Source organism: Pseudorca crassidens, chromosome 2 (assembly GCF_039906515.1).
Source record: "Pseudorca crassidens isolate mPseCra1 chromosome 2, mPseCra1.hap1, whole genome shotgun sequence".
Taxonomy (NCBI): Eukaryota; Metazoa; Chordata; class Mammalia; order Artiodactyla; family Delphinidae; genus Pseudorca; species Pseudorca crassidens.
In genome coordinates, this window is record NC_090297.1 from 151,679,925 (window position 1) to 151,694,929 (window position 15,005).

Sequence of the window (15,005 nt, forward strand, 5' to 3'; positions counted from 1 at the left end):
GCTCTCTTCAAAAGTTCTCCAAGTCCTTTCCCTTCCAGGTCTCACTTTCCCTCTCTGGGATGTCAAGGGAGCTCACAATGATTTTTCTCAGCACACAGAGGTGGAGACAACAACGTCTCTCTCCAGACACAGTCATTTCCTGGCTGGTTCCACTGGTGGCCCTTGTCCCCAAGCTCCTTTTGGATCTTTTCTACAGCAGACAGCAATCCGGGGAGATTCCTCTGCCCTTTGAGCCCTTAGCAAGCTCCCTGAGTACATGGGAAGTTCCAGATTCCTCACTCCCTGCAGAAGGAGGCGTTCAAAATTTCCCACAATCCATCTGCATCCCTGCTCACCCGTTACTCCCAATCTAGGAGAGACAAGAAGCTGAGCCCTCTCAGGGGGCAGGTGAGAAGCAGTGCTCACACTAGAGCTTTGCTGCCGTCCCACCTGCCTTTGCATCCACACCCCATGCAGCCCTCCGAGGTGGGGGCCTCCTTCTCCCAAAGCAGTCGCCGAGGCTCCTGCCTTCCTGCTCCCATTGATTTATTGCTCTCTTCTTCCCCAGACAAAGCCTCTGCTCAGTAGACTCTTATAGAGTCTGGCTGGCCAGTAGGAAGTGAGAGGGGAGAGGAGGGGCCATGGAGCAGACGGAACCCACCCATTGGATTCCCTTGTGAGAGGATTCAAGACTGAGCTCTCCTGCCTCGCACTAGCAATTCAACATCCCAGAGCAGAACAGCACATGTTGCCTCCTCCCACTGTGGTCAGACCACTGGCCTGCCTCTAAGCCACTCCACCAGACAGCCATTCAGTGTCTGGGTGTGAGGTGCCGGCCAGGCACAGTGACAAAGAAGGTCCAGGTTGTAAGCAGTTTGTGTGCACCCAGGCAGGTGTGGTCGGACTAACATTTTTGGGTACCTCCCACCCTACATCACACACAGTGCCCAGACCTGTAGCCCGTGGGGGTTAGCAGCAAGAGGGTTTGTGACTTTCACCCCTGTGTTCTTGCAGCGGGCCTTGTGGAGCTGTAGTCTCCCCCCTGAACCATGAGGCTCTCTTCTCTCCCGGAGATGAGGAGCTCAGGTTGGAGAAGTAGCAGGGCCTGGAGACAACCAAGGAGACGGGAACTTTGTCTTGTCTCTCTTGTCACTATAGCTGGGGCAGTGACTCTCGGCTCCCCTGACTCTGGAATGGGCCTTGCCTTCTTCCCAGTGCAAGGACCAGAGACCACATGAGTTTAATGGTTTCCCTGTGTTTACGCCTTCAGAGCATCATCACCTTTCTTCCTCTGCTGTCTAGTCTAGTAGGAAATTTGTGTTGTCTTCTAAACAGGCCACCACTTATTACTACTGTTTCATTCCTAAAACGAGGAAACTGAGCCATGGAAGAGCTTGACGCCCACAGATTGCTGGATTGGGAACCAAGAAGGCATTTGTAGCTTTTGAGGGTGTGGAAGGAGGGGCACCAGCCCAGCTGCATTACTCTCCAAACACTCACTTTGTACAATTCGTTCCCTGGGGGTGGGTGGGGTGACTTCTGTCTGTGGGACACCAGGACCAAATCTGCTGAGCTAGGAATGAGGAAGGTTGGCTCGAGTGACCTTCCATGGGCCTAGAAGCAGACAGCTGGGCTTCCTCAGTCTCTGAAGGGTAGGGGTTTGGGATTTGGCTCAGAGCTTGGCGGTGGGGTGTGTGTGTGTCGGGGGGGGGTGGTAATTAATTATTGCTCTGCCCGTTACCTCTTGGGCCTCTTTCCAGTTGCTGACTGTCGGAGAAAGCAGGTTGGAGGCTGAGGGGAGGGGACTGGAGCCCTTTTCCCTCTGCTTCTATCTGCCTTAGCTGGGGGCCACTCAGGGGAAGGATGAGAGAAGGAAAATGTGGAGCTGGAGCCGTAGAGAGCTCCCGTTTCTCCTTTCATTTCCTTTTCCCCTGAGCAGGGACAGCACAGAGGCACAAGGGCAAGGAGCCTGAGGAACCCCAGGGAGCTGGGTTGCCCCAGTTTTCCAAGTTGGGCCAGCGTGTGAGGGGGGAAATGCCTCTCGAGCTGCCTGAGATGACTTCTGTGCTCAGAATCACAGTTCTTAACACCTGGAAGGGCCGTCGGTGTTCAGATAGTTAAGGAATGGTCATCCCAGCAATGACACTCAGTAATTTATCAACCAGAAAGGACACTGGCCTGGAGTCCTGGAGGGCCCCAAGGTGTCTCTGGATCACATAGAGGAGGGGAGGGCCGGTTATTAAAATATTGAAATTCTTCCTTATTGGAAGAGTAGCCCTTTACCAACCAATATGGAAGAACTTCAGCATTTTAATAACTGGCATGGTTATGCTGAGTATCCACTCTGTTTATCTTTATTTTTCAGAAGACAAGTGGAGTTCCATAAAGTAAAATAATCAGTTTGAAGATAAGATCATCCAAGTTGGGGTAGATCAGCATGAAGATTCCCCATGAACTTCCCCTGAGTGATATCTGTACTCTCCCCCTCGCCAGACACACACACACTACACATAAACACACACGCACGCGCTCACGTACACACAGTGAAGCATTGCCCTGACTAAAGAGTACACAAGGCCCCCATACCCTTACCTGCAGTTGTAAGCTTGAATGTCCAGGCTCAGGAGATTATCTAGTGAGAGACTAGAGAAGGATGTCCACCTAGGATGGAAGGGAGGAAGGCTGGATCTGGATCCCTGATTTGTAATTTCCATCCCTTGGCTACTGAGCCAGCTTTTCTGCTTTCTACCTGAGGTAGGGGCCAAACTCAGGTGAAATTCCCCCAGTGTTCCATGATTGGTCATAGCAGGGAAGGAAAAGGTGTTTTGACCCTTTGGGGCAGGGAAGGGGCTGTGAGGACAGACAGAGTTTAGCAGGAAAGAGAGCAGCCTGAGCCTTATCTCCTAGGCACTCAGCCCAGTAGCCAGCATTTTTGGATGCTCCAAGCTTACTTGGAGAAGACACTCTAATCTTGCCAGTTTGGAAATGACTGTGGCGCAGGAGGAGGGCTGGAGCGAGGGCAGGGAGGAGAGAAGAGAGTAAATGCAAGTACAGGGCTGACAGCTGTGTCCCTAGAGCCTGCAGGACTGGTATTTTGATCTGTTGGCAGCATTTGGAAAAAAGACAGTGTCAGGTAGAGGGGCCTTTCCCACGTGCAAATACCTAGAGGTGCCACCAGGGCCGACCCCTTTCAACCTCCCCTTTGTGTGGCTGCGGAGGGATTTGGGTGGGGAGAACTTGGCTAGGAAGTGTACTTTTTCCTAGGAATGACGGGGGTTGGTGGGAGTCTCAGGAATCAGGCACATCAGGATTGTTGAGAATGTAAACCAAGTTGTTTTTTCATTGGGAGGGAAAGGTAGAACACATAAAGCTCCTTGAAAATGATGATGAGATCCAGAGGGGAGGTGGAGAGCAGGAGTCAAAAGTCTCCCCACCTTCGCCTCCTTTGTCGGCTGCAGAAATCCTCCCTGGTGTGTGGACAGTCTGAGCTTGGAATTTGCTAGCTGGGGGAGAAGGAAGTGGGAGGCATGGGCCATAGCAGCCCTCCTTCCCACTCGCCTCACAGTCCTCTATCTAATGAGCGATAATGCCAGAAGCCAAAGCCTTGTCTGGATGGGAAAGCCTGGCGGGGCTCATTCTCAGGAGCTCTGGGGACGCCGCAGCTTGGTGTCCTGCAGATAACCAAGAGGGGCCCAGGGTGGAAGGAGTTGAATGTATCTCTCTAGTCCTTCAGTATTTATCACGGTGGGACCTCTGGGTGTCCATCCTGAGTGTGTGGTGCGTGTGTGTGCACACATGTGCAGACATGCATGTCTGCAAAGAGTCACGAAGACCCGGGTTGATTTTGCTCCTTTTGACTGTGTAGTGCCAGGTATCACTCCAGATAGATACCGATTCTCGGGGAGGACGTTTGGAGATGAATCAGTACACAGTTACCTCCATAGTGAGGCTGTCACTAGCGCCTGAAGTTAGAGGCTGCAGGTGTTTGTAGAACTGTAGAAAAGCCCAAACTAGATGGAGGACAAACGCTTGGAAAACGGAGAGGATCTACCTCTTTTCTTTGCAATTGATTGGTTTTGGCACTTCTGGAATGCCAGTCCCCGCATTCCCAGCCCCTGCTCCATCCACTGCCATCTTAAGCCTGAGACTGTGTGTTTTTCATTTTCTAGCTCCAGTACCTAGCATATTTCTTGATTTTTTTTAATATTTAAATATTTACTTATTTATTTATCTATCTATCTATCTATCTATCTATTTATTTATCTGGTTGAGCTGGGTCTTAGTTGTGGCAGGCCTCAGTTGTGGCAGGTGGGCTCCTTAGTTACAGCACATGGGCTCCTTAGTTGTGGCATGTGAACTCTTAGTTGCAGCATGCATGTGGGATCTAGTTCCCTAACCCAGCCTCCCTGCATTGGGAGTGTGGAGTCTTACCGACTGCGCCGCCAGGGAAGTCCCTCTTGATTTGTTTTTAAGCAGAATAATCATAGGCATTATCTCTTGTGCATAAAATAGTTCACATTTTGAAAGTTTCCAGTTATTATTTCATAGAATTAGAAAGTACCTCATTTGCATGTGAGAAAACTAAGGGCCAAAGAAGTCAAGTCACCCTCATGTTGGACCTTGGACTGAAAGCCCGGTGTTGCCAATTCTCTTCTCACTGACGGCACTGCCATTGGGGCCACCTTCATAGGTACCGTGGATAGGGGAACACCTAGTGGGCAACTCGGGAGTTTAGGGTTGCTCCTGTCTTCATAGCAAAATCTCCTTTATTGCTTGAGATTCCCCCTTCCCTTGGGTGGAATTCAAGGAGTCCATTTGGAGATGGATTCATAACCATTTGTTCTTGAGAAATGGAGGCCTTTGACATCCCAAAAGAAAGGGAAGAGGAGAGGGAAAAAAAAACCTGATTACCTGTCCCTGTTTCCCTTTTTTAATGTTCCATACCTGGTAAGTTCTTCCTGGTGTCTAACCTAATGAAAACCTGTCATCTGTGCAGTTTAGTGGCAAAGGAAAGAAACTCCAGCCAGGCATTCTGTGTGCTCACTTAATCCTGAGGATTTCAGAGCTCTCGACAAGCAGGGGAAACCCTTGAGCCTTCCTTCCTCCTCCTGTGCTATCTTCAGTGGGCATGGGAGAAGTAATTTAACTTGCAAGTTAAGCAAAGGCTGTGGGAGGCCCCTGAGCTCAAATTGAAGGGAAAGGGATATTTTTGTCTTCTAGAGGAAGAAAACTCATTTCCCAAGGCACCTCCACCCCTCCTTCTGTGCAGATGAGCTTAATTTTCTTCCCCTCCTAATGAAGATGGATCAAAGCCAAGCTATATATTCAAGGGGGAGCCAGGCAGGGGAGCTAAGTGAAGGGGTGAGGGGACAAAAACAGAGCTGCTCTCATGGAGAGGAAGTAATTAATTTTAAGAGAGAGCAAAGATAGGGAAGCCCTTGGTAATAGAATGTTAAACTCCAAATGCAGGTGGCTAAAAATTAAATCAGAGCATATGGAGTTTCTTTTGTTCATTCATTCATTCACTTATTCATTCAACAAATATTTATTGGGTACCTACTGTGCACAGGCAGAGACCCCAAGCGGGCATCAGGAGAGGGCCCAGCTCTCCATAACCACAGCAGGGCTCCAGTAACTGGATTAGGGACTGGAGAGGTGGGATCTGGAAAGTGAAGCCACTTGTCATCAGGATAAAGCATTTGCAGATGTACCACTAAATGGCTGAATATATTGACCTTTGGATTTAGGATTAGTTGCTTAAGTATCAGCAGCTGTTGACCCCAGCTATATCCACCCAGCTTGACTCATCACGGGTTAAATAATTATGTTGTCCTTTTCCATTCACTGATTGCTTTGTTCTCTGAGTTCTGTCCTCAATCCAAAAAATTAGATTAGCTCCTCCCTTTCAGTGTCTGTTGACATCACAAAATTGCCATAACAACAAACTATGATGTCACCAGAATGCCTGGTGCTGCTGAAAGGAACCACATTGGTCAGAAAGACTTCTGTCATCCAAAGATAAAAATGGAATGATATCAAAAGCCAGAGGAACTGAAATTTGATATCAGAAAAGAACATCTAGGCAGTATAAGATAACAGTGGGTCCGGAGCTTCCTTTCCTGGAACCCTTCACAAACAAACAAGGCACTTACTGAGACTGATTGGAGAGCAGGCTTGCCTGGAGGCAGGGGCTTGGAAGAGATGACCTTCAGAAGCCCCTTGCGTGGAGGGCCCTAAGACACAGAGGACGTTAGGAAAAGGAGAGATGTGACCATCTTGGATCTCTGGAGAGTTCAGAGTAGCTAACAACGATGCAAACCTCCCTGCCCCGAGCAGATCTGACAGTTTCCAGCTGGAATTTATTACATTGCAGCTGGGCAGATTTACAGAAATAAACACATGGTGACCCCATCTGAGCCTCATTTGCTACCCTCTTCCTCCTAAGATTTGGGAAGAAGCTTTTCTTCCATTTCACCCAAGCGGAGAAGCCAGTCCTCGCCACCAGCTCTGGCTCCGTGACACCCACGCCCATGTGCTTCACTTGCCCTTCATCTGCTGGGCCACCCCAAGAGGAGGGCAGGCAACCTGGGGCTGTGTCTAAAGGGAGTGTGTAGGGGGGTGCTGCAGACAAGCTTCGTGTTCATGATGCTCCTGTCCGTACAGAAGGCTGGGCAGGCTGGGAGGAGAGAGAGCTTCCCGGCATCGGCAGCAACGACAATAGCAGCACGTGAATCTGGAGCCTCATTTAACCCTTGTGCCCACTGGGTCGAAAGGGTCTCTCTGAAGCAAGTGGATTTCAGCCCAAGGGCCTGTGTTCTTGGCGAGGGGAGGCAGGGAGGGCTGTCTTCCTGCAGGTTGGGCTGGCATGGGTTTCTGCCGTGCAGATGGGAATACAGCCCCAGACTCCTCCGTCTGCCCAGCTACTCTGTGTCCTTAGCTCGGTGAGGTCAGACTACCTGGAAGTTGTACACCTGCTCCGTGTACTCCGCCTCTCCATTTTTGCATTTTCTCCTTGGGCACCTGAACTGAGAAGATGTCATCCCCTGCTCACTTATTCTGCCTCTGGCACTCTGCCGGGCAGCGTTCTGTCTGAATGCTGGGAAGCTGCAGGCCCCCTAGGGCACCTGGGCACCCCTACCACCAAGGGGCCCTCCCCCTTCCTGGTGCTGGAGCCAGGAGGAGGGGAAAGAGCAGCGCCTGCCGCTGCCACGTGCACCTGGAGCTCAGCCACGGCACGGCGAGCCGGACCGGAGGACTGACTTCTCAGAGGGATGGTACGAGCAGGGTGGCTGGTGGGTCCTCTGAGGCTGCCAAACAGGGGACAAAGCTGCCTAAAAGATGTTGAAGTTTCGAGCTGATCGACGGGTCAGGTAGGGATTTCTTCAGTGGGCTGTGAGTCAAGTGAAGTGAGAGCTGAGTGGGCAGGTCACTGGATCAGGGGGCGTCAGAGTGAGGGGCCTGCCCCGTGTGACCTGGAGAAGGGAGAACAGTTAGGTCATTGGTTGCTGCATTGCAGTGCTTGTGAAGGGGAAGCTGTTTTGAAATTGGTAGCGCCGGGAGGGAGCGAGGACATCATTTGTAGGGGTTACTGGGTAGGAGAGTCTGGGGCAGGAAGAAATTTGGTGTCCTCTGAAAGACTTGTACCAGCTGACAGCAGACGGTGTGTGTGCCTCTGTGTGTGTCTGTCTCTCCGTCCATCTATCCATCTGTACCAGTGCCTGCAGGAAAGGTTCCAGCCGAGTTGGCACAGGGACTGTGTACAGCAGAATGGGCCGAAGGGAACGGAATGGGTGGAGGGGTGTCGGGGGGCAGGTGATCTGTGCCACTGGGAAACAGCAGAGACCTTGGTGCCTCAGAAATCTTAGCTGTCACAGACTGCCTGCCTCCACCCCTAGATGAGGCAGGGCCAGGGATGAGGGTGACTGGAAACGGCTACTGTTCCTTGCAAAGATCCCCTGTGGTTAAGTTGAGGAGAGCATCCTTATTGGACCTGGGAAGAAGGGAGGAGTAGAGTTTGAGAAGCAGGGAGCGGGTTATCAATGTGCTAGAGTTAGAACCCAGGCCGAATAGACACTGGCCAGATTTAGGGTCCTGGCTGCAAAACCAGATTTCCACAGAGGCTGTGGCCACTGCCCACTGGGCTTCTGTCTCCCACATGTCTTTGGATTCGATCTGAACATGACTGGTTTGGAAGCTGAAAACATACCCTCCGATATGATCTTTAGCTTCAGCAGACATCTTAAGGGCTGGGAAGCGTCCTTGGCGATGGAAGGGTGCTCTCCAAAAGGTTGTTTTACTTCTCTCATGCAGCTGAAGGGACCACACTGTTTTCCCCTGGTGCTAGCTAACCTGCCACTTGCCAAGCAGAGCGCTGGCCCTTTGCTGTGGGCGTGCGTGGTGGCCTGGTACTAAGACCCACAAGCCGCCGTGCAGCCTTGGTAGGCTCTGTGCAGGCACCAGCTTCTGGGGGTGGACGGAGCATGCTCTGGGCTCTTACAGTATCTCCCAAGAGGGGTAGGTGAAGAGGACCTTAAAATTGTTCCAGCCCCCCGCTGGCTGCACGCTTGAATCTCCCACAGCTTTCTTGCCAGGTGGCCCTCTGCTTTCAGAAATCATCTCAAACTGCTGCCATGTATGGCTTAGACCCTCTGTACCAGCCCCTCCCTAAGCTCTGTCCGCTGCCCTTCCTCCCTTACCTCCCTGCAGAGCCACCGGGAGCTAGCGTGGAAGCCAGCCAGCCAGAAGAGCCACAGCTCCCAAGGGAGCCTCCCATCTGCCTCTGCACAGACCCCGGCCCTGGCCCATGTTCGCCCCTGCTTCCTGGCAGGCTGTCCGCACTACCCTCCCCGGCCACAGCATCCCTTAATTAGATCTGACTGAGAGCCAGCACTCACCTCCATGCTGGACAGCTCCTGAGGTGTCGGCTAGTCAGGTAGCCCCTAGACGGGGAGGCCCTGGACTTGGGGTGTGAGTGGAGCCCAGCCCAAGCTCAAGGATGGAATTTCTGGATGTCTCATTTCATTTGAAGAAAGAGATAGAGCAGGAGAGGAAGGAGTCCAAGGTTGCAAGAGAAATCTTTTAGCAAATAATGAGTGAGCGGTTTTTATGTGGAGCCCTGGCAGGAGTTGTCCCTGGGAGGAAACCAGCCAAACACCAAGTCTTGACTATTGGAGCCCCTCCCCGCCCCCCACATGCATGCCCAGGATGGCCACTGAAAGGGTTAAGTGGGGTTTCTTTCCAGCCTGGGGATCTCTAGTAAGTAATTAACACTGTCAGAAAGACATCTTCCCGCCCCCTCCCCTCCCCTCCCCTCCCCTCCCCTCCCCAAATGACCTTCTACAGCCCAGCCCTCTGTCTTGCGGCTTACGGTCCCACTGGAGGACAGAGCAACGAGCTCCTGTGTGGTCGCCATCCCTGTCACTGCCTAGGGCCTGTCCACCCTTTAGCCTGTGTCTCTGCCTTCTTCGTCTTAACCACAGCTTCTCTCTCTCTTTTGCCTCCACAGCCATAATGAAAGACGGAACACATTTCTACACCCACTGACCGGCCAGGTCCCAGAGGAAAACAAAAAGTTTGACTTGAAAATGTACGTTTACCCCTTATTTGCTGTTTGGCCTTTCTGTCCTTAACCACCATCATCCCGCTGCCTCTGTGTAGCTAGGAAGAGGAAGGGCAGCGGACAGAGTGGGGGTCAGAAAGGAGAGCAGGAGAGGTTTAGGGTCACTCACCTCAGTTCTGAGGACTGGAAACTCCTGAGACCCATCTGGCTTGATACCCTCAACCACTTTTTCTGGAATCTTGCAGGTCCCAGGTTAGTGCATCCCATGGGCCGAGCTAAAGGAGTGAGACATGTCTGAGGCTGGCATATCAATCACCAGGGGCCTCTGAGGAGAGCAGTGAGGGAATCCGCTATGACCACGAGAGCCAAATGCTAATTCCTCTGATGTTGGCTCAGTAAATGAAAGGAAAAAAAGATAATTAAATGACTCTCACAGGCCGAGTTCCAGAGTCCTAGGGTCTAGGTTTTTAAGATAAATTTGCAGGAAAAAAAGAGGAGACTGTCCAGGGTTACTGGCATATAATCTCGGAAAAGCAGCGGCAGCCGCTGAGAGGACCCCTCGGGAGCACTGAGGGGACCTAATTTGTGCTGAATGCTGGAACGGTGAAGGGCAGGGTTGGGAAAAGGGATGGGTGGCACCCATTGTCTCTTGGTCTCACTAGTCACTTCTTTTTTGGTCAACTTGAAATCAGATCGACCTTGGACATGTCCAATAAAACAGGTGGGAAACGCCCAACTACTGCCAACAGTGACCTATCCAACCACAACATGGTGTCCGAGGTCCCTCCAGAGCGGCCCAGTGTCCGGGTAAGTCCAGTCCCCCATGCAAGCTGCTGGGGAGGAATCCTAGGAAACGTATTAGGCTGCTTACTTTTTTCTGCAGGTTCCAAAGAGCAGGTGACGTGATGCAGGAAGTGGAGAGTGGGGAGGAAAGAGGGCTCAGACCAGAACCATACAGAAGACCAACATCTAGACCAGGGGTTCTCAGCCTTAGCACTATTAGCATTGGGGGCTGCATAATTCTTTGTAGTGTGGGACCATTCTTTCTCTGTAGCATGTTGAGCAGCAGCCCTGGCCTCTACCCACTAGATGCCAGTAGCCCCCACCCTGTGACAACCAAAAATGTCTCCAGACATTGTCAAATGCCCCCTGTGGGACAAAATTGCCCCACCCTCACTGAGAACCACTGATCTAGGGGGACAGCGAAAGAAGAATAACTCATGAAGAATGGCAATTGGGTGCTCAGAAAGGAGGAGGAAGGAAGAGACCATCAGGAGGAAGTAATCAGAGAAGAATGTTGCAAAGAAGTCCAGTAAGATAAGGGCTAAAAGTATCCATGGGGTTTAGCAACATCGTGGTAATTGGAGACCCTGATAAGAGCAGTTCAGTGGTGTGAGGAGCACAGAAGACAAAGACAAGCTGGAGAGGGCTTAAGAGGAGATGGGAGGGCGGATACAGGACACTGAAGAGTAGAAAACTGCTCTTCTATGAAACTAGATAGGGCTGCGCGTAAAAAAAAAAAAAAAAGAAAGAAAGAAAGAAACTAGATAGTAAATGGGAGTGTAGTCATACAATGGAGGACTCTCCAAAAATTAAAAATGGACTGGAGCGAGCTGTATAACAACGATGAACCTTAACAACATAATGCTGAGGAAAAAGCAAGTTGTAGGATATGAAAAACGTGGTATCATTTATGTAAAATGTACAAACATGAAAAGTAATTCAGCGTTTTTATAGATAAGCTTGCAGTACAGACATATAACCATGGACAGGCATACTAATTTGTGGTCAGTGGTCACCTCTAGGAAGGAAGAAAAGGTAATGAGATTGGGGAGGGGGTTCAAAGGGAATTTCAGCTCTATTTGTTATGTTTTATTACGGAAGGAAAACAACATGCAGTGGTGATTTAGTCCCTTCTTTTCTGAAATGTTTGAAATATTTCAAAAAAGATTTTTTAAAGAAACTTGACTGTGAAGGGAAATGAGGGGTGGAGGGTAGCAGCTAGGAGATATGCAAGATGCAGGGAGGTTTTCTTTGTTTATTTTGTTTTGTTTCAAAGTGTTAAGGGTAGGAGGGGAATGACCCAGTAGGTAGTTTCAGGAGAAAGGGCATCGCCAATGAGTCATGTTTGTGTAGAGACAGGAGTCAGGTGCAAAGGTGCTGTCAGCCTGGATAGGGGAGGGGCCCTCTTCCTGAGGCTGTGTAAGATAGGTACGTGAAACGTGGCGGTGGGGCTAGGAAGTTCAAGACGCTCCCACCTGTTGTTTTCAACTTTTGCAGGGAAGTAGGAGGTAGGGTTTTCTGCTGAGAAGAGTGGGGTTGATAGAGAGGCATTGGGGGGTGGGGGGCTTCAGAATAAGCCCAAGGGTCAGTGGTCAACAAGGAACATTTGGAATATTGCCCAATAATACTGAAGGGTCATCTGAGGTCATAGACTGAATCTGTGTGGCTCTGATCCACAGGTGTGTGTGGTTTTTCTCCAGCAGTGCTATGGCCTGGCAGATGGTTGCATTGACCTAAGGTTGAGGGTTGCTGGGAAGCTGTGGCAGAAAGATAAGGAGGCTAGAGTATTACTGAGGGGTTGGCAGGGGAATGGCTGAAGTGGCAGGGAGCAGCTTTTAGGCTGCAGAGAGCAGGTGAAACTATGACAGATGACGGACTGAGAGAAAAGGGAAAGATTTTAGGATTTACATATTCTGAGGGTGGTGGATGCCTTCTTCAGATGGCTGATCTCCGCCATTATATGTGGGTTTTTACAAGTAAAGTACAGAAAATAATTTCATTTTCCAGTTTGGGAAGTACTTTATGATAAACCCCAGTTTCTTCTTTCCTTCCTTCTACAAGTATTTACTAAGTGCTTATTGATAGCTGGACACCTTGCTAGGCTCTGGTGATAAAGAGATGAACAAAACAAAATTTCTCCCTACAAAGAGCTCCCAGTCTCGTACGGGAGACAGAAAGTCCACAGTTCTGTTGCAGTGCGACAGATTCTAGACTATGGGAAGTTTCTGAGAAGAGGGAGCAACAACTACTCTGGGAGAACAGGGGGGTTTCGGGGACTAGGGGGGCCTGCACTAGGCTGTGAAGGATGAGTTGGGATTTGGTAGTGGACAAGGGAAGTGGGGTTCCCCCGCCTCCCATGGTGAGCAAAGTCCTAGGGAGATGGGAGAGAACCACTCGGAGTTTGGCGTGACCAGCGGTGGTGCCTTTCCGGTGGAGTGGCAGAAAGTGGGTGGTCCCCAGCCAGATCTTGTAGACCTGTCCTTGTGTGCTGTGCTGAGGATTGGAATTCTCTCCTAAGTGACGAGAGGTAGTGAGAAATTTTAAGCAGAAGAGATGACAACCCATGAGGCACCAACAGCGGCATTGGAGAAGAAAGGACAGGCTTGAGATCCATTAAGAAGACAGACTTGTCAGCCCTGCGTAAATGGTGGTGTGGAGGAATGGAGGGAGGAGGGGATGGGGTGAGCTTGTTCAGAGTTCTGGTTTGGGCCACTGGGTAGATTGTGGCCCAGTCACTGAGATGAGAACTACGGAAGAACCAGTTGGTTAGAAAGAGGATGAGTTTGGTTCTGCACTTATTTAATCCTAGTTGGACAACTAGTGAGCAAATGGACTGGGACAAATGAATCTATATCTAGATTCATTCTAGCAAATGAATCTAGATATAGATTAGGGAGTTTTCAGCATATTGCTGGCAGCTGAGGCAATGGGTATGGATGACATTACACAGGCACAATGTATGACGAGACTAAAAGCGTAAGTTTGAGGTCTGTCAACACTTAGAGTGGAGGTGGAGATTGAGAAGGACTGGCCACAGATGCAAATATTGAAGAGTAAGGAATAGTGCCCCAGAAACCAAAAGAAGAGTTCCGGGAAGGACAGAAAGTTTCACATTATCGGTGCTTAAGGATGTCAGGGACTGAGTGGCCTGAGTTGACATTGCAGGGACCATTTCTGAAAAGAGTGGAGGAGGTTTAGGAGTAAAGGCAGGAGAGGAAGTCAGGACTCTTCCCAGCAGCCTACCTCTGAGGAGAAAGAGAGAGAAGGGAGGGAAGGTGTTACCTGACGGGGACAGCTGGTGGAGGGTGGAGGGGGCCGTGAGGGACAGTGAGAAGGAGGAGAGAGAACGACTGAGAGAGACAGAGACAGACAGTGAGAGAGAGACAGACAGACAGAGGGATGCTTTAAGATGAAGAGAGCCGAGCATGTTTGCTTAGGAGAAGCAGCCAGTGGAGGAGGAAAACATGAAGACAGATTTGAGAGGTTATCAATGAAGCAAGTCTCAGAGGAGACAGCAGGCTGGGCCCGATAGCCTTGGAAAGGAGGAAAACGCCTCTTCTTCTGACATTGAAGGGAAAGAGACAAGGAGAGTGGTAAGGGCAGTAATTTTCTGGGTAAAAGGGTGTGAAATTGAGGAAGCGCGTGTCTGACAACCTCAATTTTCTCTGTGGGGGCGGATCCAAGCCACTGCGGGGAAGGCAGCGGCGGGCAGGTCGCTGGACTCGGGAGAGAGGTGAGGGTGTGCAGCGGAGCGCCAGGGACTGAGGGTCACGGTGGCCTCATCTGTACTGTGGTGTGGTTGTTCTCCAGCAGCACTGTAGTCTGACTGTGAGTGCAGGGAGGGTGGATAATTTGATTAATCGGGGATTTAGAGTTTCAGAGAAGATCAAGTGGAAAGGCACTGGATAGGGTGTTGGTGTTGGACAGTGCGGTTCATCTATTCCACCAGGGGGCCTATTTGTAGGGAAACAACTAACACCAGGAGGTAGCTCATGGATCCAGGGAAAAAAGGCAAGTATTGAGGAGTTGGGGATCTCAGTGGAGTAGAAAAGTTGGTGTCGTTTAGGGATGGAATGAGACAGCCCAGAGGATGGGATGCTGTGCTCAGAAGATAGGGATATGAGAATTGACAGGGGCTTGGGAGCTGGCCAAGTCTAAGGTGTTGCCATGGGAGTGAGTGGCTGGGCTGGAAGTGGAGGATTTTGGACTTGAGGACATCAAGGTAGTTTAAAGTTAGGCCACTGGATGGGTCATCCTCCCTCTCACTGTGGAACAATGAAATTGTCTACAATGATGGCAAGATTTAGAATGGAGAGGATGACTGATATCAAAATCCTTAGACTCGGGCTTTCCTGGTGGCACAGTGGTAGAGAGTCCGCCTGCCGATGCAGAGGACACGGGTTCGTGCCCCGGGCCGGGAAGATCCCACATGCCGCGGGGTGGCTTGGCCCGTGAGCCATGGCCGCTAAGCCTGCGCGTCCGGAGCCTGTGCTCTGCAACGGGAGAGGCCACAACAGTGAGAGGCCCGCGTACTGCAAAAAAAAAAAAAAAAAAATCCTTAGACTCTGAAAAAAGAAGCTAGAAGCTGATAGTGGTGAGAAGGGCTAAACAGTGAAAGATCACTGATACTTCGAGAAAGAGAGATTGTTGCCAGAATGTGGGGAAGTCCCAGTGGCAATAAGGA

The 15,005-nt window shown here is 50.6% G+C and overlaps 1 protein-coding gene across 18 annotated transcripts in view; it reads left to right on the forward strand.

Annotated features, from left to right (window-relative positions):
- PLEKHA6 (pleckstrin homology domain containing A6) overlaps positions 1 to 15,005 on the forward strand; it is a 137,694-nt gene that overhangs the window by 83,546 nt on the left and 39,143 nt on the right. For 17 of the 18 annotated variants that reach the window (XM_067729317.1, XM_067729332.1, XM_067729315.1 and 14 more), the window contains 2 exons: positions 9,485 to 9,565; positions 10,231 to 10,345. In XM_067729317.1, the coding sequence (XP_067585418.1) occupies positions 9,485 to 9,565; positions 10,231 to 10,345 (196 nt within the window). Of the gene's footprint in view, positions 1 to 6,997; positions 7,350 to 9,484; positions 9,566 to 10,230; positions 10,346 to 15,005 lie in introns of those variants that run through there. The other variant, XM_067729324.1, reaches the window with a different exon arrangement.